The sequence below is a fragment of the Myotis nattereri genome (assembly GCF_964212035.1).
Source record: "Myotis nattereri genome assembly, chromosome: 7".
Classification (NCBI taxonomy): Eukaryota; Metazoa; Chordata; class Mammalia; order Chiroptera; family Vespertilionidae; genus Myotis; species Myotis nattereri.
In genome coordinates this window covers 35,934,901-35,953,729 of record NC_138082.1, presented here as the reverse complement: position 1 = coordinate 35,953,729, position 18,829 = coordinate 35,934,901, and the positions used below count along the sequence as shown (strand labels likewise).

General features: G+C 50.5%; 2 protein-coding genes across 2 annotated transcripts; both read left to right on the top strand.

Annotated features, from left to right (window-relative positions):
* Positions 1 to 226: 226 nt before the first annotated feature.
* OTOS (otospiralin) lies at positions 227 to 1,616 on the top strand. The gene is made up of 4 exons (XM_081096316.1): positions 227 to 253; positions 507 to 616; positions 723 to 749; positions 1,412 to 1,616. The coding sequence occupies exons 2-4, from the start codon at positions 544 to 546 to the stop codon at positions 1,594 to 1,596; spliced, it is 285 nt and encodes a 94-aa protein (XP_080952442.1). The 5' UTR covers positions 227 to 253; positions 507 to 543; the 3' UTR covers positions 1,597 to 1,616.
* Positions 1,617 to 3,947: 2,331 nt separating this feature from the next.
* Positions 3,948 to 8,731, top strand: COPS9 (COP9 signalosome subunit 9). The gene is made up of 3 exons (XM_081095360.1): positions 3,948 to 4,081; positions 5,798 to 5,870; positions 8,478 to 8,731. Exons 1-3 carry the CDS (start codon positions 4,019 to 4,021, stop codon positions 8,513 to 8,515), a joined length of 174 nt encoding a protein of 57 aa, XP_080951486.1. The 5' UTR covers positions 3,948 to 4,018; the 3' UTR covers positions 8,516 to 8,731.
* The last annotated feature ends 10,098 nt before the right edge of the window (positions 8,732 to 18,829 follow it).

The window sequence follows — 18,829 nt, the reverse complement described above, 5'->3', positions numbered from 1 at the left end:
GGGGCCTGTCCAAGCATGTTTTTCTCCCAATTTCATCTTTGGATGAGATTGCAAAAGTGCCCCCGTGGGATTCCACTGCCAGCAGGGCCACCGGCGCCCTCAGTCCTCTGGCAGGAGATGAAATACATTCAGTTTGACGGTTCCCGTAGGTGACGTCTCCGTCCTTGTCCGGCCTTTTATAAAGAGGAGCCTGTGTGCTGGTGGCTGACGCCCATCGGGCTGTGGAGTGAGACTGAGGGACAGGAGCAGCCAGGTAACCTCGGACAGGCAGCTGATGGGGCAGGGGAAGGGGTGCAGTTTCTTAAATTGTTAAAATTAAGGCCAATGAAACATGGTTAGCCTCAGAATAATGGCTGGAAGCCACTGATACTGAAATTGCTGTGAAAACACTGGGAACTTGTCTTTCCACTGGAGCTTCTTCCAGGAGCTGCCACTTTGGGGGTGGCGGGAAGAGCTGGGGCCCCCGGGGGTGGGTGGCCCCACCTTTCTGGTTCCTCCTGCTGCAGGTGGACCTGACCCAGTCGGTCGGTCAGTCGCAGGGGGATGTGCCTGGGGAAGATGAAGACCTGCCTGCTGCCCGGGGTGGCCCTCTGCCTCTTGCTGGTGCCTCTGGTGGGTGAGTGGCTGCTTTGTTCCTCTTCGTGCCCCTCAGGGCAGCTGGTGCTCGACAAGGACCCTGCTCTGAGGCTCTCCTGGCTGACCGCTCTCCTCTTTCTTTGCAGGGGCCAAGCCTGTACAGGATGAGGGAGGTATTGCATCTGCCTCCAGTTTCTTTTCTCCTGTTGGTGGGGGCGGGGGCAGAAGAAGGGTTGGGTGGGCACTGCTTCTTATTCCGAGAAGATGGAGGGGAGCCCTGAGTCAGCTGGAGGTAAAGCCCTGTCCCCAGAGGGACTGGAGCCCCTTCCCCAGACTGTGCCCTCCAGGCCTCTGGGGACACACCAGGCAGGAGGGAGCCAGACTCTGCATGGTGTTCAACCCTCCAAGCCCCGGAGGATGCACATTTCACCCTCAGTACAGTAGCATACAGACTCTGGGGGTGGGGGTGGGGAGGTGGGGAGTGGTCTCCTTTGATATCCCACCAGGAGTCCCCCACGATCCCACCACAGCGACCCCTCCCTGTTCAGTATGTCCAGGACAGGGGCTAGATTTCCCCCTTTCCCCTACCCTCCTCTGTCGCCCTCACCAGGAGTCAGGGCAGGACTAGCTCATCCCCCACTGCTCCTTGGATGACCAGGCTCCAGGGAGCTTCCAGGAGGCCCTGGGATGACCCAGGCTGTGCTCTCAACTGGGAGGGTCCCTTCACTGCACTGGCCCTGCTGGGCACCCCCACCTGCCTGAGTCCCCACTGGGGGGGCAACCTGGGCAGGACCAGTGGCACAGCCCCTGAGCCAGGCTGTCATGTGTCTTTCAGACCCGTATGCCGAGCTGCCGGCCATGCCCTACTGGCCCTTCTCCACCTCTGACTTCTGGAACTACGTGCAGTTCTTCCAGACAATGGGGGCCTACCCCCAGATCGAGGACATGGCCCGCACCTTCTTTGCTCACTTCCCCCTGGGAACCACCCTGGGCTTCCACGTCCCCTATCAGGAGGACTGAGGGGTCCCCAGCCTGGCGCCCTGGCCTCATCAATAAACTCCTGACTTAAAATGCACAACACATGCTGTGGCTTTTTTTCAAGACACAGCTGCACTCAGGACCTGTTTGCCTTCTCACCCCATCAGAAACCAACAAGCTGCAACTAGCTTTTCCATTGAAATAAAATAATAGAAAGGACTATCTATTGAACTGTAGATACTAGTATTTGGACCAGCATCTAACTACAGAAATTGTTACACCTGATCAGAAACGTAGGGCTTTGTGAAACGTGTGTGCTATGTGTTACGTTTGGGTGGGATGGGTGATGGAACGTGATTTCATGCTCCGAGAGGCGTGGCAGGTGGTCCTTTAAGATCACTGCTGCAGCTGCTGCTCGGAGCCTCACACAAGTTATCTCAAGAAGCAAGGAGATTACTGTGCTGGTTCTCACAGCCACAAAGGGCGGGGGTGGGAGGGGACTCTCCCAGGACCCAGGCATATGCGGTGAGGGACCTGGAAAGGGGGAGGTGGCATTGGGGCCCAGAGTGCAGGCCTGGTGCCTCCTGTGGCCACCCCACTGACTCCATACCTCCACGAGGCTTCCTGCCCTCTCACCTTCACCTGTGACTTCTCTCCCCATGGCCCAGGTTAAATTCTCAAGAGGAAGACTCTGTTGGCCGAGCTGATCCTGTTGGGCAAAGCTAATACATTCTTTGTCTCTCTTTTCCTCCCTTGAGCTAGTTTGAATTTGGTTTCTGTGAATTTTTTTAAAGTCCTGATTCCTACAATAGCTGGACATGAGAATTGGTCTTAAATTCCTACTGGGGACAACTGGGCCTCAACCAAACATATCAGAAAAAAGACACCCTGACAGGAGTATCTCCATAACAATGACTTGCCTGTCAATTCGTGCGTGTGTGTGTGTGTGTGTGTGTGTGTGTGTGTATGTGTGTGAACATTTACGTTCCACTCAAATTCTTGTATCCCCAGTTAGGACAAGCATTACGGAATGGAGTCCCCAGCTGCCTCTCCATAGGCTGCCCTAAAGGCCGGGTGCCTTTCTAGGCAGACTCCATGGCTCCCTGGCCAGAACTATGTCCCCTCTGGGGTGTCAGCAGCATCCCAGGTGCCCAGGAACACACAGCTGGGCTGCATTTATGGGTCGTGAAAAGCCTAGCAGACCTTCCTTCTTTTCCCAGAGGAAGAACCTCTATCCCCAGGTCACCCTCAGCAGATCCCTACCTCCCCCCACCCCACCCCAGCCAATAAATAGCAGACTGCCTACCTCACAGCCCCCTGGGATACCTCATTCTGGTGTTTAGGACTCAGATTTGGCTGTGACTCCCCCTCACCCTAGTTCACATAACAGGTTCAGTTCGCTTCTATGCAACCCTCTCTCGGTTTCCCCTTTCAGTCAGATCCAACTCCTGGTCCATGTCCTCAGCCCCCTTCACCCCTCAACACACACAAAAAGCATTAGCCACTGCCATCATCCCTGGTACCTGATGGCCATGGGGACCACAATCCATGGCGATGGTTACCTGAGCTGCTTCTATTTTAAGCTATTGTGACTGATGCTGCTGTGAATATGGGTGTGCAAATTATCTCAGAACTCTGCTTTCATTACTTTTGAGTCTATACTCAGAAGTGGAATTGCTGGATCTCATGGTAACTCTGTGTTTCATTTCGGAGGAGAACCGCCATACTGTTTTCCACCACTGCTGCGCCATGTAGGTTCCCACCAACAGTGCTCAGGGCTCCAGTTTCCCCACATCCTCCTGACTCTGTTATTTTCTGGGGTTTTGATAGCAGCCATCCTGATGGCTGAGGAGGTATCACTGTGGTTTGATTTGCATTCCTGGTGATCAGAGCTGTTGAGCATCTTTTCATGGGCTTTTGGCCATTCTTGTACCTTCTTCGGAGAAAGGTCTATTCAGGTCCTTTACCCATTGTCGAAGGGAGTTATTTGTTGTTGTTGTTGAGTTTCAGTCCTCTGTACATCTGGATATTAATTCTAATATCAGGTATATGATTGGCAAATCTTTTCTCCCATTCTGGGCTGCCTTTTGACTCTATTGACCATCCACATTCTTTAATGAGTATTTCTTGGGCACTCTCTGTGCCAGACCCTTTGGGCTGACCTGTCTGTGGCCGTGGGCCACCTGGACGCCACTGAGCAGCTCCCCTTGTGCCCTGACAGGCAGGCGGGAAAGCCCACCACTTCAGCGGGGACTCGGGGCCAGTCCTGTGGGTCCATAGGGAAACATAGAGTCGGGGGTCCTCCGACGTCTAGAAACACCAGGTAAAGAGGAGGGAAGGGAAGGGGAATACCATAGAGTCGGCGATCCATCGGCGTCTAGACGTGCCGCGGCAGGATGCGTACCGGAAGAGGCGGGCAGATGGCCGGAAGTGGGCCAGGGACACCCGGAACGCCTTGGGGGAGATGAAGCCGGCGGTGGACGAGATGTTCCCCGAGGGCGCCGGGCCCTACGTGGACCTGGATGAGGTGAGGCGGGTGGCTGCGGGGCGAGAGAAGGCGACGGTCCAGTGAGAGGCGAGGGCCGTGCGTGTGTGGGGGCCGGCGTCCCCGGACCCGACAGTGCCCTCCATGCCGAGGACCGCCGGTGCCTGCGGCCAGATGTCGGATCGCCCTGTGTGACTACGGAGGCCGCACGTCCGGGGCCGCGGGGCACGCGAGGGGCGTCGGGGTAACGGAGGACGGTAGCGTCTCGCTGCGGGACGGGAGACCGGAGCGAGGCCGGTAGCGCACGGGAGCTGGGGGCGGGCCGTTTGGCGTTCAGTGACTCTGCACTTTGATGGGACGGTCTGCTGCGTGAGCCTCTCCTGCGATTACTAGTATCCGGGGGTGCGAAGCGGCCTTGCGCGCGCGTCACCCCATGGCGGGAATCCAGTCTCCTGCCCGGCGCAGCTCCCAGGCCCGGCCCGCCGCCCGAGGTCAGAGCCTCGCGTTCTGAAAGTGCAGGGGAACGCGCGCCCGCAGGTCGTGGTGGTAGAGCGCCGGTTGCAGAGACCGGTGTGGTGGGAAGTTGGAGGTGCCCCGACCGCAGCGCCCTCTGCCCTCTGGGCGGCCCAGTGAAGGCTTAGGAGAGCCGACCGCAGCCAAACCCTGGCCCGTGCTGGCGACGGCCAAGTGGAGGAGGGTTCAGAAAGGAGGCCTCGCTGGAGGGGTCCCGCAAGGTCCAAGTGTAGTTTAGCATCTTCGGGTGCCGGAGAGAGCTGGGCGCGAAGGGAGCTGGGGAAGGTGCCTGGCCGTCATGGGGAGGGTTCCCTGCACCCACTCAAGGCACTTCCACCAGCGTGGGCTGCTCAGGCCTGTGTTCAAGTCACCGCCCTGGGCAGCCTGGAACCACCGGGGGTATTGATAGGCTCCCATCCCCAGAGTTTAGGGAACAGGAGGCTTGAAGGGGGTCTGAATGAAGGTCATACCTATAGATGGAGGTAGGGACAAGCCCCACACAGCACATTAGGAGGAGAGTTCACAAGGCTGTGGTGATGGGGAAGGGAGGAGGTGGAGAACCCTGGAAATGTCTCCCTGCTACTGAGAGCAGGGTGCGGGGACACATGAGATGCTTGCCTACTGGGAGCCAGGAAAGGTGCAGCAGAAGCCCTGGGAATGTTGGGAATCCAGGCGCAGCAGGGACTGGGGGCCAAGGTACAGAATGCTGCCTCGGAGCTCTCTCCAGCCCTCACCCTGGATGCTGAAGGAGATGCTGATCCTGCGCTCATCAGGTTGCCCAGCTCTGGTTGTGGCTTGGTTTTACTGCTACCACAGAGTTCTGGCGCGAGAGGCTCTGAACCCCGGTCAGCAGGTCGGTTCCCGGGGAAATGGTTTCGTTCTCCGAAGGAGCAGGGAGCAGTCCAGAGCGGAGCAGGGCTCACACTCAGTGTTGTGGGTTTGTGGCCTCTGTGGCAACGCCCAGTAGGATTTCAGAATCCCTGCCGGAGGTTTCGGGAGAAGTGGTGCTCAGGACAATGGCAGGGCTCTCTGAAGGGCAAGGAGGGCTTTAGGAATGTAGGACCCCAGAAGACCAAAAACATTCACACCTCCGTCCACATCCACTCCTTCACCTGGAACGAAATTTGGACTCGGACCTGGGCACTTCTCTGTCCCTCACCTTCCCCCTGTGTGGAGTGGCGCGGGCCCTGTGAGGCTGTTCTCTCTGGAAATGCTGCTGGCACACCTGACCTCTCCTTTCTGCAGGCCGGAGGCAGCACCGGGCTTCTGATGGACTTGGCAGCCAATGAAAAGGCAGTTCACTCGGACTTCTTTAATGGTAAGGTGCAGGGCTGGGTGCCAGTTTTAATCAGGACATTTCTTCTGCAAGCTGTGCAGTGGAGCGACTTGGTGACACAAGTGATTTAGATCATGGAACAGTAAAACCCAGATCCTGTGCCATTCTCATAACACAGCACAGTTTATTTAAAATAAGTGTGGCTGTTACCACTGGCAGCCAGCCCTGTTTCTCAGAAGAAGAAAAAAAATAGCATAAAATTGCTCCCAGTCTTACATTCCAGGCATTGAGTTTGAGCCGTAGACACGCTTTTGGACACGCGACGGCAGCTGGGTTTGGACAGTGACCTGAGTTGCAAAGCACGAGGACCTGTCTGGCTTCCTCATCGCACTGTCTCTGGATGGCTGGTTTTCTCGCCTTTCTGTCTGCCACTGGTCCCATCCCTGCGCTGCCTTCACAGAGAAGCAGCCACTCTCCAACCTCACCCACCCCACCCCCAAGAACAGAGGCATTGGTATTTAGACCTTCGTTGCCAAGTACACGAGCATGTGTACAGTTTTAACAAAACACAGTGAAGACTTTATATGAGATCTTCATGCACGTTAGAGGAGCTGTTTTTCATGGTCTCACAGAGTGTTCCTAAGACCTTGTCCTAGATTATGTTAACTCTTACTGAGGGTTCAAGTCGTCAGTAGAAACAGATAGTTTCCTTAGGGGGGTTGAGTGGTGGTTTCTCCCTTTGTCATCCTTTATCCCAAGGAGCCTGCCACTACAAAGAACTTTTGTCACTCGTTAGTGGCAGCTGCGATGTTATCTTGTCCGTCACATTGGTTTTCAGCGTATCAAAGACCCTCCAAAGCCTGAGTCCAGGCGATTTTTTTGGCTCCATTTCAGCCAGTCGTTGCCTAAAAGGAGAACTAGTCTGCCTAGGTAGGTACAGACTTCCCAGGGAGCCTGTCTGTTCCCCTGAAGCAACGTCCCGGCTGCCACCAACTCCTGTCAGAACTGGGGGAAGTGACACTTGAGCCAAGCCTTGAGAACAGAATAGCATTTGTCTCAATTCTCTAAGCAAGGGGGTGTGGGAAACAAATTGTGAAAGGGGCGAGGCCTTTCCTGAGCAGCCTGTGCAAAAATGCCAGCTCACATAGCACAGCTTCGGAGGCCCCTTACCCTGGCCCCGCAGAAGTGTGACCTCTCACTCCTAACACCACACATTCTGATGATCTCCTTCAACGCCGGACTCACCCTCCACCAGCCCATAGCTTTAAACACAATGATGTTCCAGTGTTCATGTGATTTCCAGACATAGCTCCGACAAGAAAGCATCTGTGAGAGGGGCCCAGCGAGCATTTATCAACAGCAGTTTAGGGCCCTTACCTCCTTGAGTCAGGCCAGAGGACACAGAAGAGCTTGTGCCACGTCAGAGGCCCACCGACTGTTCACAGGTGCACACTGCCTGTCAGCTTGTGAGCATCCGTGTTCAGAAGCCATCACTGTAAGAGGGCCATGCGGGCTTTAGATGGGGCTCCTGAGTCCTTTCTGCTCATTGACTGAGGTTCCGATGGCCTGTGTCCCACGGGCAGCTCTAACCATGGCCGAGGCTCATCCTCTTCACTGACTGCTTCACAAAACAGCAGCACCAGACAGGGCGCAGGTAGGGACAGTTCCATGGCAAGAGCCCTGACAAAGGTGGGCAGCATTGTTTCTAGGAGCTGACACCTGAGCAGAGGTTCAGAGGCTGTGAGGATTAGGTAGGGTTGAGGATGTGAGTGCTCACAGCTACAGGATCGCTCGCCAGGCCAGGCAGTGAGAGGATGCAGGCGTTGGTGGGACTGACTGTCAGTGTGGCTGGAGAGGCATGAACGCAGGGTGAGGGGATGCGAGTGGGGCTGCTGTCTCCTGGCACCCCCGCCCACCCTCTCTAGCTCGTCACCACTGCATCTTCTCAGTGCATAGGCCACATGAATGGGCTTTGTACAAAATTTTCCCGTTGCAAAAGGATACATGTCCGTGTTAGGGAATTTAGAAGAAAATATATATAAAAGTAAATGAAAGGGGAAAATGATCGTGACTGTCCACCCATCGCAGTGAGTAGAGTGCTGTGCAAGGGTGGCTTTTCTGCCTGTAGGAACGGGGCTTAGACTCTGTTTCTCGAGCTTGTCTGTCGGTCTGACTCCTTTAAAGAGAGTCATTCTCACATGGCTCAGTCCTTCCACCACCTCCCCCTACCCCATTTTCCTTCTCATGGAGAGTGGTGAGGGGCTTGTGCCCTTCAGCTGCCTGGCCTTACCTCCATGTCACCAGGGTGGGGCCTTGGCCAAGGTGCTCACAAATGGGTGCTGACATGTCCTGGTGCTCAGTCATGGCTGGGAGATGGTCACCATGTGGTCGGGAACACGCCCTGATGCATTTCTTCAGCTTGTCATCTGAGTAGAAACACGACAGGTTGCATTCTAGACAGCACTGCCCTTGGGCTGCCCATCTGAGCCTGGTGGGTAGAATCAAGTCTGTCCTAGGAGAAGGCCTTCATATAATTAGATTGTCCAGTGTTTTCTGTGTTTTGAATGACCACATAATTCATTGTGAAGTCATCTCTCAGTCGTTTACCTTGTGTGCCCAACTGATGCGTGGTTCTGTTTATTTATGTAGATTTTGAAGATCTCTTTGATGATGATGACATCCAGTGAGGTGCTGTCTCATGCTGCATGTGGTCAAGCCTTTGCTGCGTGAGCGTGTGGTGGAGCCCTCAGGACAGTCCCATGGTTCTGCAGAATGGGTGGGAACACCTGAAATGAGGAGATGGTTAACTGAGAAAGGACTGTTTCACCCATCTGAGTGAGGTGATTCCATCTCTGAATGTGACCGTTGTCCTCACTTCAATTAAAAAAGCGATGTCATCACTACATGGTGATTTTCATTCTTGCATTTCTGAGTGAATGTTGCAATCCCTAAAGCTCCCTTTGTGCATATGCGTGCACGTGTGTGTTAGCGTGCTGAGAAGAATGCGGTGGTGGCACAGAAATCAGTGCACTGCTTCCGTGTGCAGTGCTGAGTAATTTGGATGGTTCATGAAGAGGGAGTTGGTGTGAGACCCGTCAGCAATTTAGGGCATGCAGGGGTCCTAGTTGCACTGTGGGGACAGGCTCTGATCCCCTCCCTGCTGCACAGTCCCCCACCGGCGCTGGACTTCGTGTTTTCCCACCTTCACATTAGAGCAGCTGCTGTCCCCAAAACTGAGGTCCGAAAAATCAGGACAACTAGCTAGTGACATAAGGAAACACCTTCTACATGAGAAATGTGTGCATTGGTCCATTACTAAGGAGAATGTAACATCTAAGGGGATTAGGTTTTTTAAAGTTTCTTATTGGTCCAGCTCAGCAATTCATAATGACTGTAAAAATTAAGATTACTATTTCAAATCAATCTCAAAGTAAAGACATTTCTTGGCTAGGAAATGCCCCTGCCACAGGACTTCGTAGTCCCCAGAGTTAAGCAGAGCCACTTAGTAGGTGAGCCAGATACGCCAACCTCTTCTGTGAGAACTTGCTGACGGCATCGCCCTGATGGCCTCTTGATGAGAGTCATGCTCACTGGAGACCAGGGGAGGTTTTGCACAGGGAAGCGTCACCTCGGCCTCAGTTGTGAGTGCCGAGTGGGCTTCAGTCTGTCACTGTGACAGTGCACCTGTCCCGAGAGGGCGTAGCAGCCCCAAGCCCCGAGAATAGTTGTCCAGTGTCCCTGGAGAAGTGCGGACTGTTGTGTCTGAAAACCCTTCACCTGAAGCTCACTTTGCCCTGGGTCGCAATGGAGACTGCTCCTCTGCGTTGGGTCTCACCGTTCAGACCTCAGGCTAGTGTGCAGCCTGGTTTCAGAGCGCGGCGATTCTCAGCCATGTTCTTGAGGTTACTTCATGAGCAGTTTTACAGTTTCCTAACTGGGCTTCCAAAACAGGCCTAGGAGATTCGGTAGGAGAGCAAGTAGGTATTTGGGTAAATTCTTTAGTGACCAATGATTACCCTATGGCAGCAATTTTCAACCTTTTTCATCTCATGGCACATAAACTAATGACAAACTCTGTTGCACATCAAAAATGTTCTTTGCTGATCTGACAAAAAAAATAGGTATAGTTTTGATTCATTCACACTGGATGGCTATTGATTGTGTTCGCTGTTGTCTTTTTTTTTTTTTTTTTAACTTGGAAAGTAAAAGAGGTCAGTGCCCTGACTAAACAGTCAGGTATTGCATGTTGTAAAAATTTTTGCGGCACACTGGTTGAAAATTGCTGCTCTACGGTCATCGTTGGGAAATATACAAGAGTCTGAGGGTCTTACACTGCACTGTGGATACAGCTCAGACCTTTCAGTGGCCCCCCATTTGTCCCTGTGGGGTCCTGGGGATCAACTCCCTTCCTGCTTGGGCCTCAGTTTCCTCATTGGTAAGTGAAGCTCTTGGTCTGGGAGGTCCCTTCTAGTTCCCGGGTCTCTGGTCTACAGCAGGAAGGAGTGATCAAGGCCCTGTGTTTCCTATCCCAGACTCTGAGCGCTCATCATTCTCACATCAGCCCCACTTGACCTCCTAGAGTCTACCTGGGATCACAGCATTGTGCAAACATACCCTTCTGCTGGGGCTGCCGCACACACACGTGACGCCTGCCACCACCCAGGGGACAGGGAGCCTGACGGGTCCTTGATGTGCTTCCTGATCCTTGGTGAAAAGCTGCATTCCCTGTCCCCGGAGATCATAGTGCCAGGAGACGAATGGCAGACTTGGAAGGAACACAGGACACCTGGCTCACAGACAAAGGGCTGGGGTGTTCATAGTTACCGATGTGAAGAACTTAGAATGGCATGAACCAAGTGACATGTGAGAAATGAATGGGCACAGGACACTGAAAAGACAGTTTACAGAGAACCAATCCCAAAGGCCAGTAACTACAGGGTGGGGGCTAGGTTTACACTTGTGAGTACAAAAAACAGAGTTTATTCTTATGTTATTATTTATTGCCACGTGAACAACTGTAGACCTACTTTGCCCAATCCTTACATATGGCATGTGCACATGTATGTACCATTCCACTCGCCTTCTCCTAGATCCCACCTTAGCCCACAGACCGTGATGATACATGTGTGTATGTGATCACGTGTGTGGTTTCACAAAAGTTCGGGCTCATAGTCCCATGGGCAGGATAGCCTGTGCAATGAATAGCCTGTGCAATCGCAGTGTGAGAGTTGTGAGCAGGGGGCAAGGACGGGCCCCACCCAGAGGATGCCCTTGGAGGTGAGCTCCAGATGGCAGGAGGAGGAGAGGGAGAATTAGGAGAGAAGCCCAACTGTGTGCAATGTTCAGGAGCAAGGGCAGGTGGCCAGTGGGGTGGCCGTGAGAGTGGGTGAGGGGGTCCCCAGCAGTGGTGAGGGGTGCTGGGGTGGAGGGATGGCCTTTCTTCCTGTCTTCTGGGTCTGCCCAAGTTTGCAGCTGAAGCAGAGAAGGAAGGCCTATCTTCCAAGGTCAAGGGCCACTAACTCACAGAGCTCCAAAGCAGGGACTGGTTGCACAGCCGAGTCCCCAAGCTTGGAGAGATTGTTAGCCAGGGTCTGGCAGACCCACAGATTGAAGATCCGGTTTCCCTGAAGAAGATGAGCTGGGCTCTTCCAGAGATGGTGCCTCTCTTCAGCTGGAATCAGCCCTGCAGGGCAGTGATTTCTGTGCAGCTAGAATTCACCTGCGCTGTGGCACTAGAGATGAATTTGCACAATTTGAGAGTCCTTTGTGAGTCGATAGATGGAAGCGCCCTACAGGAAGGGATCTGCGTGCGGACCCAGGGTGATTTGTTCCCACCACTGTCCTTGGACGGTGGAGTTGGTTTTGTTTTGTTTGTTTGTTCTCTTTTTCCTTTTGAATCAACTTTAAACATTATTTTGCTGAGACTTAATTTATCCTGTCACTTGGAAAGCTCACTCCATCCCCAACTGTGCCCAGTGCAATTAAGTCAGTGTTGAAATAACCTGCTGGAACTTTTGCTGAAACAGGAGAACCACTGAGCCTGCCATGATAACAACATTTAGAGAGTGAGCTGTATTTTTTCCTTAACATCTTGCTGACGATTGTAATAATCCCCAAAGATCCGCTCACTGAAGGCCAACTTTGAGTCCAGCACTGTGTCCTCAGCACGTTCCAGGGGAGGGGGTGGGTGGATAGTGCACTCAGGTTGCAGATGAACCAACGACCTCACCGAGGACCGGGCAGAGCAGGACACTCAGGCCCAGGCCATGGTTCCACCCTCCAAGACGTGAGACCTGAAGGAAGTTACATAACTTCCCTGCCTCTGTTTTCTATCTACACAAATGAAGGTTACACTTAGCTCAAGAAAATAAAAATTTCTGGTCAGCAAAAAGTGTCATGGAGCCCTGGCCAGTTTAGCTCAGTAGTTAGATCGTCGGCCCATGGACTGAAGGGTCGAGAGTTCAATTCTGGATCAAGGGCATGTACTTCAGTTGCAGACTCAATCCCCGGCACAGTAGGGTGCTTGTGGGAGGCAACTAGTCCATGTGTCTCTCTTGAATAGATGTTTCTCTCCCTCTCCCCTCTCCTTTCTTCCTCCCTTCCACTCTCTCTAAAGATCCATGGAAAAGTATCCTTGGGTGAGGATTAAATAATAATAATAAAAAAAAAGCTGTGGAGGAGTCGTCCAGCCACAGACTGAGGAGGACAGTACCCATGGGTGCATCTTGCCCTGTGTACTGAGGGCAGTAGCCAGATGAGTCCAGGTCCTCTCCCGCTTGTATGACATCCCAGTGCAGACAAAGTTCACCCTGGGGATGCAGGTCAGGGAGTGGCTGCCTTGAGTTAATGGAGGTGGCAGGGGAGGAAACACTGGAAATGTGGGGGGATTACATGGTTGTATTTAACTGTCAACACTCATCAAACCAAATGCTTGAGTTCTGAGCATTTGCATATGTGCACATTGTACATCAATAATTTTTTTTAAAAGAAAAGCGTATCAGTCAGCTCTGGCTGCCATCATGAAGTACCACAGACAGTGTGGCCTAAACAATGGAAATTTATCTCTTCAATGTTCTGGGGGCTGAAAGTCCAAGTTCAAGGTCGGGGCAGGGTTGGATTCTGGTAAGACCTTTCTCCTTGGCTTACGGATGGCCACCTTTGTCCTGTGTCCTCTCATAGCCTTTTCTCTGTGCAGGTGGGCTCCTGGTGTCTCTTCTTTTAATAAGGACACCAGCCCCCTTGGATGAGGAGCCTACCTGAATGACATCATTTAGCTGTAATTCCCTCTTAAAGGCCCCTTCTCTGAAACACAGTCCCATTGGGGGTTGGGGTTTCAACATATCAATTTGGGGGGAACATGATTCCATAACAAAAAGACTTATTGTCTTAATTAACCCTTTGAGTGCCAACCAATATCCTAGGAACTATGCTAAAATTGCCAAGGCATTTTTGCTGATTTTACAGCAGTTTAGGAAAAAAACTATGAATCGCAAGTAAATGAAGTTACATATTCAAAAATTTAAGGAAACCTTTACTACATTGACATATTTAGCAATATCAGCATCACTAATAAAAGCAGATTTAGAACTGGACGCCATTTTGAAGCTTTGATAGCGCTCCCGGCACTTTTGGCGAAAGACAGGAGAAGCGCGATCGCGCTCCCTGGCATTCTAGGGGTTAATTAATTAAATCTATTTTTATTGATTTCATGGAGAAAGTTGGGGATTTTAGGAAAAATAAAACAAATATAATAAAAGCCTAATATGCAAATCTACCAAACTGCAGAACGACTGGTGGAACAACCAGTCGCTATGATGTGCACTGACCACCAGGGGCAGACACTCAACTCAGGAACTGCCCCCAGCCTGCAGGCCCCAGGCCAGCCAAGGTGGGTGCCAGTGGGGGCCCTCCGATTGCCCTGCCGGTCGCCCCGCAGAGGGAGGCAATTGGCGGCGGCGATGGAGGACAGGGCCAGCGAACGGGCAGCACCAGGCCTGCCAAGGTGGGTGCCAGCGGGGGCCCTTTGATCCCCCCACCTGTTGCCCCACAGATCGTCCCTGATCACCGGCCAGGCCTAGGGACCCTACCCGTGCTTGAATTTCGTGCACTGGGCCTCTAGTAGGTTTATAATTTCACCCTGCTCTAGGTGTCCATAGTCAGAACCTAAAAGAGAAAAGATACTACTCCTGCTCTGTTCACAAGGCAGAAAACAACAATTTTCAAGAGGTTATTTCCTGCCCAATTGGCATGGCTCAGTAGTTGAGCATTGACCTATGAACCAGAAGATCACAGTTTGACTCCTGGTAAGGACACATACCCTGGGGGGAGGGGGGGAGAGGGTAGGAGGGAGGGAGGGCGGGACATGCAGGAGACAGATAATGATTATCTTTCATCTTTATATTTCTGTTTTTATTTCTCTCTTCCTCTCCCTGGCTCTCTGAAATCAATAAATATATACGTATTTAAAAAGAGGTTACTTCCTTGTCACTAACTTTATTGAGATGCAGTTTACATGCAGTAAAATGCACCCATTTTAAGTGTCAGGCAGTGTTTTGGCAAATGTTGGCATCCATCTAACTTCCGGCACATGGAAGACACAGGGCATTTCCATCACTCCAAACCCAAGTGTTCTCTCTTTTGTAGTAAGAAACCTCTCCATCTGGCCCTGGCCAGGTGGCTCAGTTGGTTGGAGTGTCAACCTGTACACCAAAAGGGGGGGTTTGATCCCTGGTCAGAGAGTGTGCGGAAGGCAACTGATCAATATTTTCTCTCTGTCTCTTCCTGAAAAATCAATTTAAAAAATACCCTCAGGTGAGGATTTAAAAAATAAAACAAACTGGTTATGGTTAACTATACCTTCTAAAAAAAAAAACCAACCCAAAATGTGGATGCTGCCATCCTCTTGCTCAGTCAGAATCATGGCCATCCTTGTCTAGTTGGGAGAAGGCACCCCACAGAAGGAGGGACAATTAAAGGTCTCCCCCCAGTTTTTGAAAGCTGACCAGAAGAGCAACTCACAGCCCCTGGAAGAGGTGAACTGGGAGATGTGAAGTATGGACGGTGTTGGCAGCTTTCTCCGCTGTATAGACAAAGACCATCTGGAGGGAGAGATCAGCCTGAGCCCACAACACGTCCAACAAATGACCAAGCCACCACAAGGGTATCTCCACCAGAAGTGACTTCTCCGAGGAGCTTCCAGGTATCCCACTTAGAGCGGAATCTGCCTTTCCCACGTAATACAGAAGTTCTAGCTCACAATCGAGACGGCATTGCTTTCATCTGCAGCAGGATCTTTGGGTTTGGTGAAACACAGATGGCCAATAAGGAATCTGAATGGATGATCGAATGTTTGATCTTTGTTGTGGTCATACTGCCCAACTATATTCATTTGACAAAGCTCATAGAACTTTACATTTATAAATAAATTATAACTCCATAAAGTTGTATCAGAAGGAACATTCCAATTAAGAAAAATCTACAGTAAACATGGTATTTGGTAAGATATTAAAAGCCCCCAAACACACGTATTTACTCTAAATTAATTTTTTAAAACTTCCATTGTTCCAGGATTATTTGTCAAAAAGACTACCCTTTCTCCACCTTGACACTTTTCTCAAAGATTAATTTACCATTTATGCATGGACAATTTCTAGGTTATAGTACATTCTGTTTATATATAGTTTATTCTGTTTGTAGTATATACTATATATCTATATGCCAATCTCATGGTAACTTGATGACTGTGAATTTACAGTAGTTCTTGAATTAGGTAGTAGATACCCTTCAAATTTAGTTTCTTTTTCAAAAATGATTTTGACTCTCCTAGGACCTTTTCTTTCTATTAAAATCTTAGAGTAAGATTTTAAATTTCTAAAGCCTGCTGGGATTTTGATTGTGAATGTTTGAAATTTATAAATAAATTTGGAGAGAATTAGCCTCTTGACAACATTGAAAAATTTAATCCATGAACATGGTATATCTTTCCATTTAATTGTAGGCCTTTGTTATTTTCTTTTAACAATGTGTTATATTACTTAGTGTTTCTCTTTTCAGTATTTTTCAGTCTTCAGGATGAGGCCTGCAAAGGGCCAGCGTCTTCTAGCTCAACCGAAGGCATATGCATGTGTGGGATAATGGCCAGCGGGTGGAGAAAAATCTTTTCTGGTGCTTCTTGATGTGAAAGCCCAATGCTGTGGTTCCATATCCCATTGGTAACGTCAAAATGGGAGATACAGTTGGATGGAGAGACACGGAGCTGGACTGGAAGGCTGGGATTAAGGTGGAAGTTATAAGAACTGGAATGTTTGAATGCACTTCATTGAGTGGCTGCATCTCCTCTGCATGGATGTATTGTTGAGACAGATATTATGTCTGACCAGGGAGCACGTCCCTTACCTAGTATTATAAAACAGCAGGCATGGATGTTCACCCTTTCGTCAGTATTAATTTGACATACTACACGGGAGTACATAGACTTGCCTGAGCCTGCACAGGTTGTTAATGTGAAACAGCATAGAACACCTACCTAGTGGACAAAAGGAGATTAGCACTTTAATAAGCAACATGTTAGAAGCTGGAATGCGTGGAATCAGATTCTCTGTGTAACAGTGCCATGTGGCCTGTGGGAAAGGCAGAGGCTTGTGGAGACTGACGGCAGACTCCAGATTTGGATCAGCAGTTCTCCTGTTAGCATCAGCAGTTATCACTGTGGCTTCAATAGTGCAAAACTTACAGCACGCTAAAGGGGACTTGTATCACGGGCGGCTTTCGCAAATGCTTTTGCTCAGTCTCAGGAAGGAGCCAGCCGCAGCTTGCCTGCATGTGGGGAGGATCCCAATTCACATTTATCCAACAGCCACATAGCTCTCAGAACTCACCAGCTTACTGTCGTAAGTTGGTTAGAAGGGATTTGGACTTGATGCAGGGTCTGAGTGTAATAAAACACTACGTTGATATGACAATATCAGAAATTGAAGAGCAGGTGGGACTGACTTAAGTTAATGCTGATACAGGTGACTAACAGAGTCTGCTTGATAAACCAGCAAAGATCCAAGGGCCCTCCCACTGGCCGAAATTCTTAGAAATAACACAAGCAGAAGCCACCCTCAACATCCCACAGGCAACGGAAAATAACTTCATCCATCGCCTCTCCCTGGAATAAGGAAGAAACAGTGTGTGGCTGGGTTGTCTTGATTTTGGAGGTTGCATGTTTCACATCTGGGAATGTTGCCAGCACCTACCCCTCCCCAAGAGAAGGCCAAATTCGAGTGGTGGCCTGAACAGTAGGTTGTCCAAATATCTCTATGGATGCCCTTGTCCCTGATGATCCCCAACGGATGTGATCTGGAGGAACCAGCAACTCACACTCCTGCAGACTTGCTCAGAGCTAAATAAAGCCCATGAGTGCCACCCAGTGGCAACCACTGGGATTTTGGACCAAAACATTTCCAGGTGCAGGGATAGGGTGATCACTGATCACTATATGAGAGACAATTACTAGCTTGCTATTAGGCATTGACTGAAAGTGTCCCTAGGACTGAGGACAGAAAGAAATCTTGAAACTCAAAATAACCATCATGTCTTGGGTGATGTTAGAGACACTATGATAAGGAGAGCAGTGCCCAGGAGGCATGTGAGGAGGTTCTCTCCGCCTGACTTCAGAACCACTTGAGGGGCTGCCAGGTTCTGCACGGGCAGTGTCCTATGATCAGCTCTTGATTGACCAACGAGATGAGGGTTTGAAGTGGAAGGACAGCAAGTGTAGCTACCCTATGACCAACTGATGGAGAACCCTGATTGAAGAAGGTAGAAACCAGCTAGCTCAGTGGGGCTGAATTGCATGCTGGTTTCCTTGCCGTGATGGAAGAATTAAACAACAGTGGGTGTCCTGTGTGGGAGTGTTCACTCACTCTTGGGCAGTGGCCGATAACCCGGCTCTGTGACCAGAGAGGTGGGCAATAGAAAACTGAACTCTTAAAGGGATGCCGAGATGGGGCATGGCCCTACGGAAATCTCTCTGAAATGTCACTCTTCATAACCAAATGCCTACCCATCCATCCATCCTCATCTCTTTTGGACTTCTTATTCTGTCCATTTGTCTCTCTGTCTATTTCTGCAACAATGCTATGCTGTCGCAATTACTATAGCTTTTCATATATCTTGGTATCTGGAAGTAAGTCCTCTGTCATTGTTCTTTTTCTTCACCATCAGGCTTGGTTATTTTAGCACTTCCTAAGTAAACATGGGAGTATGCATTTTAGAATCAGCTTGTCCATTTAAACAAAAGAAAAAATTAGCTGGATATTTATTGAGATTGTGCTGAATCTATAGACCTTCTTTGTTGTCTTTACAATTCTGAGGACAAGGCATAGATCCCTCTATTCCAGTGGTTCTCAACCTTCTGGCCCTTTAAATACAGTTCCTCATGTTGTGAACCAACCATAAAATTATTTTCGTTGCTACTTCATAACTGTGATGTTGCTACTGTTATGAATTGTAATGTAAATATCTGATATGCAGATGGTCTTAGGCGACCCCTGTGAAAGGGTCATTCGACCGCCAAAGGGGTCATGACCCACAGGTTAGAACCGCTGCTCTATTCATTTAGGACGCCTAAGTCCATCACCACCAAGATACTGAACAGTTCCAATACCACGGCGACTCCTCTGGCATTGGGAACTGGGAATCTGTACCCGGGCCCTGACCGGCCAAGTGCGGAAGCGCTGCGCATCCAGCAGAAGCCGTACTTGGAGTGTGGGTCTTTCCCCAGCTGGTGATAGACGGCCCAGTGTCGTGATGCGGGCAGAGGCAGCTTCGCCAGCCATGCGATCGGGAGGGTCAACAACGAACACTGGACTGTGCTCTGTGTTCTGAGCACCTTTAAGGTGATTTAGGCGAAGCTATAATGTTCAGGGGGTTGGGGGTACTAAGTGCATTTTTGACATTTACCGGGCTGTAACCCTGTTTGAGACAAGCAGGAATTCTCACATCAGAGAAACATC

Coding starts and splice junctions, on each gene's coding strand:
- OTOS (XM_081096316.1), top strand. CDS start 544: ATGTGCCTGGGGAAGATGAAGACCTGCCTGCTGCCCGGGGTGGCCCTC. Junction 617..722: donor CTTGCTGGTGCCTCTGGTGG/GTGAGTGGCTGC, acceptor CTTTCTTTGCAG/GGGCCAAGCCTGTACAGGAT. Junction 750..1,411: donor GCCTGTACAGGATGAGGGAG/GTATTGCATCTG, acceptor TGTGTCTTTCAG/ACCCGTATGCCGAGCTGCCG.
- COPS9 (XM_081095360.1), top strand. CDS start 4,019: ATGAAGCCGGCGGTGGACGAGATGTTCCCCGAGGGCGCCGGGCCCTAC. Junction 4,082..5,797: donor CCTACGTGGACCTGGATGAG/GTGAGGCGGGTG, acceptor TCCTTTCTGCAG/GCCGGAGGCAGCACCGGGCT. Junction 5,871..8,477: donor TCACTCGGACTTCTTTAATG/GTAAGGTGCAGG, acceptor TTATTTATGTAG/ATTTTGAAGATCTCTTTGAT.